Source organism: Porites lutea, chromosome 4, assembly GCF_958299795.1.
Source record: "Porites lutea chromosome 4, jaPorLute2.1, whole genome shotgun sequence".
In the NCBI taxonomy this organism is placed as follows: domain Eukaryota; kingdom Metazoa; phylum Cnidaria; class Anthozoa; order Scleractinia; family Poritidae; genus Porites; species Porites lutea.
Genome location: NC_133204.1, coordinates 35,923,781 through 35,935,495, shown reverse-complemented (window position 1 = coordinate 35,935,495; position 11,715 = coordinate 35,923,781). Strand labels below are relative to the sequence as shown.

Genomic DNA, 11,715 nt, shown 5'->3' with positions numbered 1-11,715 from the left:
GTCGTTGAACTGGCACAAGAGAAAATGAGAACCTCAATGAGAACCTCATTCTCTCTTGACTGGCATAATTAAAAAACGAAGAAAAGGTTTTTACTATGACGAAAACATTAATTTCAGTAGTAGCTGTTTCGAAATGTAATAAAGCAAAATATCTTCTTGTTCCGTCATCCGCCATATAAGAGAATGAGAATAGTCAGAACAAAGTATCTGTTCACTCAGTTAATTGTTACTCAGTTTTAAGCGATATCGCTTTGTAATTGTTTTAGAAAAAGTATTAGAGTGGACTCAGGTCTGAAGGGAAATTTTTCAGGGCATGCAAAATAAAATACGGAACAAAAGACAAATATTCCCTCTACTGAAATTTATTATAAAAAATAATTTATCATATAAAACACTCCATAGTCTTTTAGTTGACAGACAAACTGATCAAAGACAATCCTTTGTAAAAGAAACTTATGTACACACCTTGCAAAAAGGTCATCACACTATAAAATTGTAATATAATGTATTCATTTCCCAATAAATTTTTCGTTTTTTGGACAACTAGGAATAAATATGATTTTGACACGTTTGAATGTTAAAAGTTAGTGAGAGCTTTGAGCTCGCTTGGCTGACTTAAATTCCTGGTGTCAACTAATTCTCAGGTCATCCCCAGGCCTCTCCGTGTTTGCCAGTAAGTCGCTTATATGCTTTTGGTTTTCTTCAAGTTCTTCTAGACGATCTCTGACAGTCATTATATCCCGCTGTTGACGATCCTGAAAGACATTTTTTGTTAGAAGTAGCTCTGTGACCAAGAGTGACAGTAAAAGACTAGCATACGCCAGTATCACTAGCAGAGCTTTCATATACCCAAGACAGGCGTTTCTGAGCCGTAACATTAACAAGCACCATTCCCGGTACCCCACATGAGTGTTTGACGGGTTTAAGAGTGTAATCGTCGTTTCAATGGGTTTGTTAATTTGAGGTTTGATTTGTAAAGTAGGTTTTGCTTGGGATTTAAGCTGACCTTGGGTTTTACCTACATCAGAGTTCCTGTTTTGGATAATAGACCAACTCTGAAGTTGTATTGTCAAATTCTCATTGGTTATCTTGTACTTGACATGTTCACCCATCGCAGTATTGTTTTCAGTCACTGTGGTGAACAACGGGAAGTGCATTAAAATCAATAGGAAGTGCACAAAAAAAAACGCTCATTGCCTAGCTGCCCAAAGAAAGCGTTAATGAAGTTCCTCCTTTGAACTGGGTCTATGGCGTCCCAAGAACACACACATTTCAGAAGTATAATTAGGTAAAATATAGAAGATGAAGTTTAGTGGTTCTGGCAGGTCTAAGAGCTTATTTTTCGATCAAGAAGAGGCCCGAAGGGCCGAGAGAAAGTCTTCCTAGCCCACCCTCCCTTATCACTTGGTCTGGACGAGCCTCACCCCAACCCCCTTTCCTCAGGGTCTAAATCCGCCGCTCAACAGTGAAGTAAAATTTATCACAATAATACAATTTGTGTTGCATTTATCTTTAATTCCTCTGTTTACCTGATCTAGAGTAGAGTTAAATGGCACCGGTGAACTTGAGGCAGGGAAAAATGTCACTCCTGCACCCTGACCACCGTCTAATACACTCTTGAAACGATTCTGCCTTTTCCTGAACTATAAAAGGTTCATGTACAATGTATGTAAGTTGTATTAAAGGAGCAAGTTAAGTTTTTTTGCTAGGAACTCATTTTAGTGCAAATCCCATCCACACACACCCACCCACAACCACAAAATTTGCCAATTTGAAATGCCAGCCTGGTGGTCCTATTTGGTTTTGAGAAGAGCCGTTTTTAGTGTCGTCACGCAACGCAGGGAGGAGCGTTGCGTGACGACTCTAAAAACGGCTGTGTAGCAGACTAGAGAGGAACAAGCAAGTGTAACAGAATACTTTATGCAAGCGAAAAATTCTCATTTTAACGCACTGTACACCTGTAGATTATGAAAAACTCCCGTTTAACAGAAATTAGTAACGTAAAAAGATTAAATGGTCTGCAAACATTGCTTGCTTTCTGATTTTTTGTCGCGCTTAAAGATTTTGTAAATTTACAAAAACAATAATAATATAAACTACGACTCCCACCTTTTCCATCTGTCTCCTAAGCTTCTCATTCTCCAGCTCCAAATGTTTCCTGCAAGTCATATTAAAAAACCAAGGATAAAGTAACTCGGTCGCTTCGGTGCAAGATCAAATCAAATTAAAGGGAAATTTATTTTTGCGCTATTGCATGCTCTTGTTTGGGAATTTATTCAGTGACGATAAAACGTTTTCCTCATCAAGGAAAACAGGACGAACCATCTCGGTACCATACGTAAATATCTGCTCACTAAATTGAAATCGGACAAGAAACTTACGAATACCGTATTCGTTTACCAAAATTGATTTAATTTCGCTAAGAAAAAAGGATGTACACATATCCAAAATTGTCGGATTTTGATAAAGAGGAAGGGGATTCAACTTTTTCACATAAAACATAGTGCACCTTGTTGATCCCAAAAAACAAACAAAACAAAACAAAATGTACTTAAGCATTGTTTTCGATTTCTCTCGGGACGACCGTTAGAAACAATGGCTATGCAAATCTTTTTTCGGGAGAAGAGGGGGGAGGGGGGGTAAGCAAGGTGCAGTGTGGTCTATTTGAAAATGGTTTTAACGCCTGCCACACAAACTATTGCTTTGAAGAGTGCTAAACGCATTCACTTCTACAAAGTTTGTCCAAAAACGCTGTTTGAAGCTAGTCAACTATTTCTTGCAAAAAGCAAGCCACAAGTCAAAGGCCAAGCTGGCCTTTGTTCGTGGTGAATGATAGAACTTCCTTAGATTATCGTTCAGATTTTTCAGTCACAGTTACGTGATCTTTTTCTCATCTCTGGTATGTTTGACCGAATCCTACACATTGAGGCATAGTTCGGCATATCTTTTCACCCTGCACAAGGTAAGTGTCGAGGTGATCTCAGTTTAAACCAGGGCGGATAAAGGTTGGGCGGTGAAACGAGCGCTCCGCTCTTCATTTAATGTGTGATGCGGAGTAGGACTGGCACGAGCGCTCTTTCCGCGCTTCCGGTGCGCTTGAAGGCCGGCGAAATTTTTCTTTTTGCGAACCGGAAATCCTATTTTCTTTCTGTAATTTCAGGGTACAATGTTAAAAAGATAAATTCGTTTCATAATATTATCAATAAACAGTTTCATATGTTTGTGTCTGTACGTCTATAAGTTAAACTTGTTGGTCGTATAATGCCAAAATTTGAGTTTAATTCGAAAGTGTTGAATACCTCCTCCTTCCACTAAATATCACCTAATCGTCTTTGGCCGTTTCGTTTGCAAAAGCTTAACACTTCTTAACCTCAATTTTTACATATGTTAAAGAGGGATAAATTTTGTATAACATAACAAAAAATTAGATTGATATATATTGATATAGTGGCGTTGTACTTCTTCAAACTTTGCTTCTCGGGTGCAACGCGCCATGGCGATTCGCGCAATGCGTTGCAAATCCGGCAACCGCATGTAAACAAAATTTATTGAGGTTAGTTGTAAGGTTTTTCCTCCGTTTTTCTCTCTAAAACAAAACAAGGTAAACAGTGAAAACTGAGGGGAAACTAATTTTGAAGTTTCGAAGAAAAAGAAAGACGTATGAGATGTTTTTTTCAAAATTAAAAAGAAGGATGATGGTGATTGAAATTAGCATAATTTCACCTTGCACGAGCTGCACGCATTCAGCAAAATATACGTCATCTAGTTATGAAACACGATCTGCTGTCTTTTAGTTTTGCCATGGATGACATGGATGACATTTTCCTTCGTGTTTTAGACAGTACTTAGCTGTTTTTGTTTTGGAATAACATCGACATTGGCGAGTACCAGAACGAAAATATAATTCAGTGGTAGAGTCATGGAAGTAACAAAAGAAACCCTTTGAAAGAGATGTTTGTCTACTCCAATTCAACTAAACCTCCCGCAAAAAATAGCAACATTTGCCTCTCGGAGACAGCGTACCAGCACAAAGTAACGAGGAAGAAGTGCAAGAAAACAAATCAAGTTGCCATAATTCAGCGACAGTGTTTCATGTACAAACCACATCGCAAGCCCTGACCGAAGTCGAAAACAAGCGACATTTCTAAGCAGAGTCCCAGTCCACTGCATCACACCTTTTTGCTCGGACGCGCTCGTTTCACCGCCCTACCTTTATCCGCCCTGGTTTAAACGCTAAAACTGATATGATCAGCAGTAGTGCAAGAGGCGTGATTCCACACGGGTGATTAAGGGCGGTTGGGGCGTCAAATGCGTTACGTAGGACCTGAACCTTGACGTTGTGATAACTTACTTCACCGAATCTTTTTCAAGTTTTAGCTGGTCTTCTTTTGCTTCTAAAACCTGTATCTTGTCCTGGAGTTGGTTTATCGTTTGTTTGTGTTTTCTGGATTTCTGAAAGAAAAAAGTTTAAGCTTTCTATAGTTAGAGAAAATAACAAAATAAATATACTACAGTAAAACCCCGTTAAAAAGGTCACTGAGGGAGGCACAGAAACTGTCCATATTAACGGGGTGTCCGTATTAAATGGATTGAATTTAGAGAAATTGTAAGGGTTGTCTTTTCCCAGGGACAAAGAGCAAACTGTCCGTAATAATGAGGTGTCCGTATTAAGCGGGTGTCTGTGTCTGTAAAGCCGGGTTTGACTATACCATTGATTCGACTTAATTGCCATTTATAGCCTGCGCGGCAGGCGTTTGAAAAGAAAAGGAAAGGGTTTTGGACGCGAGGGAAACGCGAGAGGCGCGCAAGGAGGGAGGGAGCGAGGGACTAAATTTTAAACAAGGTTTCCTTCCCTCCCTCCTCGCGCGCTCCCTCGCGTTTCTCTCGCGCCTAAAACTCCCCTTCCCTTCCCTTTCAAACGCCTGCCACGCAGGCTATGCTTTTACGGTCACGTTGACAAGAAGACGGAGGAACAACTTTGTCCGCAACTACTGTTTTCCGCGCGCATAAGTAAAAATCCAATTCGCACAAGGGAGCTTAAGAAAAGACGTTTCTGAGCGACGCACGTCAACGGGAAGTGATGCCTTTTTCCGTATAATAGAACTTGAAGCCAGTAAATTTCTATTGTTAAGTGTCTCTACTCTCACAGAGGCAATTTGCTCGAAAATTTGGGCAAAACCACTCTGCATAGTAACCCGAAATTTAGTTTTGAGCCTACGTGCGTCGCTCAAAAAACGTCTTTACTTAAAGTCACCATTATTCTTGCGCCACCGTCGCAAAAACAACAACAAAACGCACTCTGGCGTTAAATCCCTCCAATTATGCATTCCAAAAATCATTACCCTGAAACGGGTTATATCAACTATCGCAAACCTTTTTGTTATCTTTCTCTTGCTTCTTTGAATTTTCTTCATTTTTCTTTAATTCTTTCTCTAGTTTGGTTATTTCAGCTTCTAATCCATTCTTTTCATTTTGCCACTGTTGCCTGAGGACAAAAACTTACGAATGAATCTCTTGACAACACCAAGACATCAATACTTAAAGTTACTTAACTATACAGTATGTGCCCCTTGGTCCACGACTAGAAATTATTATCAAGAATACCTTACCTGAATCAAAACATAACGAGCTGAAATAATCCCTGAAGATAGCTTTTATGTTCCTCTCGATAACAGTGAAGCTGCCAGTTCCAAACTTAAGTATATTGCTGGTAATTCGAGAAAAGGCGACCGTGTTCGATGGTCCTTGGTCCGCGACCGAGGTAAACAACACGAAAAAAGCGTAAAAATGCGATAGTTTCCACACGAAAACGTGATTTTCACAATAGCCAGTCTCCCTCGAGTCTCCCACACGGGCGTCGACGAGAGGTTCAGCACGGTCGAAACTAATAACTAAACGGCTCTGTGTGTATTCGAGGTATTAAAAAAAGAGAACTTGTAGACATGTATAGGGAAGATTTTCAAAACATTCTTCGAAAACAAAGGCCGTCTCTTTTTATTTTGCGAAGTTTTATTCAACCAAGGTCATAGGTCGCGGACCAAGGACCACTACGCGAAATTTGGTGATATTTTTCAAGAGTCGATAAAACAAAAAATTTTAGAGTCTGCAGCAATATCCTTCCAACAGCAGAAGTAGGTTGATCTAAAAACCTATTCTGCAAAAAGGCACGTCTTCCCGTTGCGTTTTATTTATTCACAAGCTAAGTAAACAAGATCATGTAATTAACGGAGCCGCAAAAGTCCAAACTTAACCTACCTGTCAAAAAACTTTAATTTCGCGCCTTCACCCACAGCAAGAAAGCCGAAACTTCGTCATATGAAATACTTCTAACCGGTTAATCAGGGGATCTTTCATTTTTCTCCGTATGTTTTTTCTGGACGAAATATTTTATCATTTTCGGAAAAGTCGCGGACCAAGGGCCACAAACTCTACATGTGGAATGCTCAGTCCCCGGGGGGGGGGGGGGGGGTACTGCCATATATGGGCTATATAGGTATGTGCCGCTGAGAAGGGTATGATTTTCCAGCAGTTCACAATAGGATAGGGTATATAAATCAGAGCGTTTGGGTCTAGAATAGGGTATCATTTTTCAGGAAACTGATCAGTTGGTTGAAGATTTTATCTAGACCAGAGGGAAACCAGGAATTGCCACTCAAACATATAAAAAAATCAAATTGGCAAGTTGAAATTTACGCAACTCAACTTGTTTCGGCTAAACTGTGCAGTAGTTTCTGGAAAACAGCTACTCTAGGATAGGGAGGGTTTTGGGAGTTTACTCTAGTAAACGGTAGCAAAATTCAGCTGAACTAGCTCTGGTATAGGTTAAGGGTTCGAGGGTCCCAGCGGAACATCCCTACCCAAAAATTCCTAAACGGGCTCAGTCTAATTGAGACACAATGACATGTACAGTCAAATCCCGTCAATAAGGACACTGAGGGGGGTAGAGAAAGTGTCCGTATTAAGCGGATAGGCCATTTCCGAGTTCCCCCGGGCCTCTGTATCAAAACGAGGTTCAGTGCTCAGCCTTTGGTATGAAAATGATTTTTCGTTCTCATGCAAATAAACTCATTTTCACAAGAAAGGTTGTGCACTTGGTCTCATTTTGAAAGTGAGGGTTTTTTGAACTCGAAAGTGGCCTATTGAATTTATAGAAAATGTAAGGGCTTTCTTTCGCCAGGGACAAAGCAAACTGTCCGTCTGCGGTGTCCGTATTATGCGGGTCTCCGTAAAGCGGGCTTTGACTATATCTGTTTCATGAAAAACTGGAATGCGGTTTCGTAGACTGAGGCCCCGTCAACACGAAACCGGATACTTTTGAAACGGCGTTTTTTTTTCCGTCCACACGAAACCAGTGAATCTGCTTACCGAAACCGAAACCACATCTTTCTGAAACCGCTTTCCGGAGTGGTTTGAGGCCCCGCGTCCACACGAATCTGGGAAATATGCGCTTTTAAAATTGTCCGCATTCGGTACACAGGGCCTGACAGTTACTTACTTTCTGCCAATTAAATGTGAAGGGAAAGAATCAGAGAAATGTTTTGTCGGATTCCATGCTCGGGGAGTATACATGGTTCTAAAACTGTTTCACTAAGAGTGAATTCCCACAGGCTCTCCGGGTATTCATGTAAAATTTGCCCGCCACAATTTTACCCCTATATCCCATCCTGATTAGCTTCCAATTTCAACTACACTGAATAATAAATCAATCAATAAATAAGCGCTGTCGGTTTGACTCAGTACCTGTTTTGTTCAAGAGAGTTATTACTTTCGTCTTGTTGTCTTTGTAGATCAGATCTCAATATACCTAAAAGACATTGAAAACCACAGTTAAAACCAATTTAAATAATCTTTTGATCTATTAAACCACACCCGCTCTTCAACGGTTTGAGTTTTGAAAGAGCCCCACCCCTCCCTATAAAGCCACTCATTCATCTTCCCCCCTCCCGTCCTCCTCCAGCCATAAATCACAGAAAACAAAGCGACTTGACAGTTTGGCTAAAATCAGATCATAAGGTTTATCTCGACATTTTCAACTTTTAATTTCACATGAGTCAGTTTTACCAGTTCAGGTCCTACACGTATTTTCAGCACATCAATGACGAAGTCGATTTTAGTGTTGTTACAGTTGTTCAGTGTCTTAGAGCGATTTTCGTACGACCTTGAAGAATAGTTTTGTAAGTGTTCGTTATTTGTTTTATCAGCCAAAGGATGAAAAGTTAAAAACATAGCCTCTTCCTTTTCCCGCCAAAGCAACCCTAATATGGAGAAGGCAATGTTCGATTGGCCAATGAATCCTGCCGCAGTATGACGTCAAAGAGAAGTATCGGTTTATTTCTAGAAAGTTCTTGGGGCATGACGTTTTTTCACCCGAGCGTTCGTTTAACCAATCAAAAGCCACGCGTGTTTGCATCCGCTCGATAAACCAATCAAATCGCTCTACTTCCGTTCATTTGTTGTTTCTGTTTTGTTCTCGCGTTTTCATTTCAAGGTCATATAAAAATCTCTCTATCAATCTTTTGTGTTACTCCATTTGGTGATTGCCCCCGTCCGCAACAAAAAGAAACTAGTGTTTGCCCTTCACTATTTACGTCCACCTCTACAAGGCCTGAAAGTAAGCATAAAGAAAGAGATAAAGATTGGTATAAAAGGCACTGAACTGTATTTACTTACTTAGTTCATCATTTACTAACTCCAGGGATGTTTTTAGTCTTTCATTTGCTGCTAACAGTTGCTGTTCATTGCTTAGGAGACTGAATAAAAGAGAAAATAATCAAAACTAAGATCATAGTGGCTGTCTTTAAAATGACCACGTCGCAACTGGCAACGTAATTATAATGTTAAAAGGACAAGTACTGTTGTCCTATCATCCGCGACATTGCATAACAATACAATACTCAGCAGGCTAACGCACACAAAAAGGCTGGAGAAGAATGTTTGGAAAAACCTCACCTCTGACACTGGTTTTGCAGTTGTTGGTGTTTCTGTTTCAGCTCTTGAATTCGAGTTTTTTCCTTCAAAAGAAAAGAAATATCAAACCAGTTATTTAAGGCCATAAGAGTTGGACAATTACTGGACCATTGGTGAGTGCCCAAACTAATGCCTTATTAATTACTGTATAGTACAATATCCTTTTTATTACAAAAAATAAATAAATAAATTAGAGGAAGTGCAGGCTATGCAGTAGAAAATATATGAAAGTGCTAAATTAACATTAAATAACACTTACTTTGTTCAATTCATCTGCCACCTTCGCCGAGTCTTGAAGTTGCGCCTTGAGTTGATTACATTCCTTTTCTCCCAAACTCTGTGTGATATACAAAGGCAACGCCCAAGATAAGACTCAAAGTGTATGTCAGCACATATCTTACTATTACAAATTATAACTGATAGCTAACATCCTCTTTGCACCCAGCGGGAACCCCTAGGGGGGGGGGGGGAGGGGGGATGGCTAGAGATGTCTGGAATGACTAAGGATGACTAGAGCTGACTAGGGATGACTAGCGATGACTGGGATTACTACGGATGACTAGGGATGACTAGGGATCACTGGCATGACTACGGATGACTAGGGATAACTAGGGATGACTGCGATGACTAGGGATGACTAGGGATGACTAAGAATGACTGGGATGACTAATAATGACTAGGGATGCCTAGGATGACTAGGGATGTCTTAGGATGACTGGGATGACTAAGGATGACTAGGGATGACTAGGAATGACTAAGATAAATAGGCATGACTAGGGATGAATGAGATGACGACGGATGACTAAGGATGACAAGGAATGACTAGGGATGAACGGGATGACTAGAGATGACTAGGGATGACTAAGGACGACTGGGATGCTAGGGATGACTAAGGATCACTGGGGTGACTGGGGATGACTGGGATAACTAGGGATGACTGGGATGACTACCGATGACTACGGAAGACTACGGATGAACAGGTACGACTACCGATGACTGGGATGACCTGGGATGACTAGGGATGACTGGGATGCCTACGGATGACCAGGGATGACTGGGATGACTAGGGATGACTAGAGATCACTGGGATGACTAGGGATGACTGAGGATGACTGGGATGACTAGGGATGACAGGAATGACTAGGGATGACTAGGGATGACTAGAGATGACTAAGGATGACTAGGGATGACTAGGAATGACTAAGATAACTGGGGATGACTAGAGATGACTGCGATGACGACGGATGACTAGGGATGACAAGAAATGACTAGGGATGACTGGGATGACTAGAGATGACTAGGGATGACTAAGGACGACTGGGATGCTAGGGATGACTAAGGATCACTGGGGTGACTAAGGATGACTTGGGATGACTAGGGATGACTGGGATAACTAGAGATCACTGGGATGACTACCGATGACTACGGAAGACTACGGATGAATAGGTACGACTAGCGATGACTGGGATCACTAGGGATGACTAGGGATGAATGGGATGCCTACGGATGACCAGGGATGACTGGGATGACTAGGGATGACTAGAGATCACTGGGATGACTAGGGATGACTAAGGATGACTGGGATGACTAGGGATGACAGGAATGACTAGGGATGACTAGGGATGACTAGAGATGACTAACGATGACTAAGGATGACTAGGGATGACTAGGAATGGCTAAGATAAATGGGGATGACAAGGGATGACTGAGATAACTACGGATGACTAGGGATGACTAGGGATGGCGGGCATGACTAGAGATTACTAGGAATGACTAAGGATGACTGGGATGACTAGGGATGGCCAAGGATGACTGGGATGACTAGGGATAACTAGGAATGACTAGGGATGACTAAGATAGCTAGAGATGACTGGGACGACTAGGGATGACTAGAGATGACTGGGATGACTACGGACGACTGGGGATGACTAGGGATGACTAAGGATGACTGGGATGACAAGGGATGCCTAAGAATGACTAGAGATGACTAGCAATGAATAACGACGACTAAGGATGACTGGGATGACTAAGGATAACTAGGGATACCTAGGATGACCAGGGATACCTAGGGATGACTGGGATGACTAGGGATGACTGGGATAACTAGGGATAACTAGGGATTATTAGGAATCACTGGGATGACTAGAAATGACTAAGGATGACTGAGATGACTAGGGATGACTAGGGATGACTGGGATGACTACAGATGACTACAGATGACGAGGGATGGCAAGGGATGACTAGAGATGACTAGGGATGACTAAGGATGACAGGAATGACTAGGGATGACTGGGATAACTAGGGATGACTAGGGATGATTGGGATGACTGGACTGACTAGGGATGACTAGAGATGACTAGGGATGACTAAGGATGACTAGGGATGACTGGAATTACTAGGGATGACTAAGGATGACTGGGATGCTAGGGACGACTAAGGATGACTGGGATGACTAGGGATGACTTGGGATTACTAGGGATGACTGGCATAACTAGGGATGACTAGGGATGATTAGGGATGACTAGGATGACTAGGGATGACTGGGATGACTGGAATGACAGGGATGACTAGGGATGACTGGGATGACTATAGATCACATGAATGATGAGGGATGACTATGGATGACCAAAGATGACTAGGGATAACTGGGATGATTAGGGATTATTAGGGATGACTGGGATGACTAGGGATGACTAGAATGACTAGGGATTACTAGGGACAACTAGAGATGACTAGGGATGACTAAAG

General features: G+C 41.5%; 1 protein-coding gene across 1 annotated transcript in view; it reads right to left on the bottom strand.

Annotated features, from left to right (window-relative positions):
• Positions 1–115: 115 nt before the first annotated feature.
• Positions 116–11,715, bottom strand: part of LOC140933430 (centrosomal protein of 83 kDa-like) — a 39,575-nt gene continuing 27,975 nt past the window's right edge. The window contains exons 18-26 of the mRNA XM_073382988.1: positions 9,227–9,304; positions 8,950–9,011; positions 8,671–8,750; positions 7,741–7,804; positions 5,374–5,485; positions 4,352–4,452; positions 2,110–2,158; positions 1,530–1,643; positions 116–755 (exon numbers count right to left, since the gene is read on the bottom strand). Of these exons, the coding sequence (XP_073239089.1) occupies positions 630–755; positions 1,530–1,643; positions 2,110–2,158; positions 4,352–4,452; positions 5,374–5,485; positions 7,741–7,804; positions 8,671–8,750; positions 8,950–9,011; positions 9,227–9,304 (786 nt within the window). The 3' untranslated portion in view covers positions 116–629. The remainder of the gene's footprint in view (positions 756–1,529; positions 1,644–2,109; positions 2,159–4,351; positions 4,453–5,373; positions 5,486–7,740; positions 7,805–8,670; positions 8,751–8,949; positions 9,012–9,226; positions 9,305–11,715) is intronic.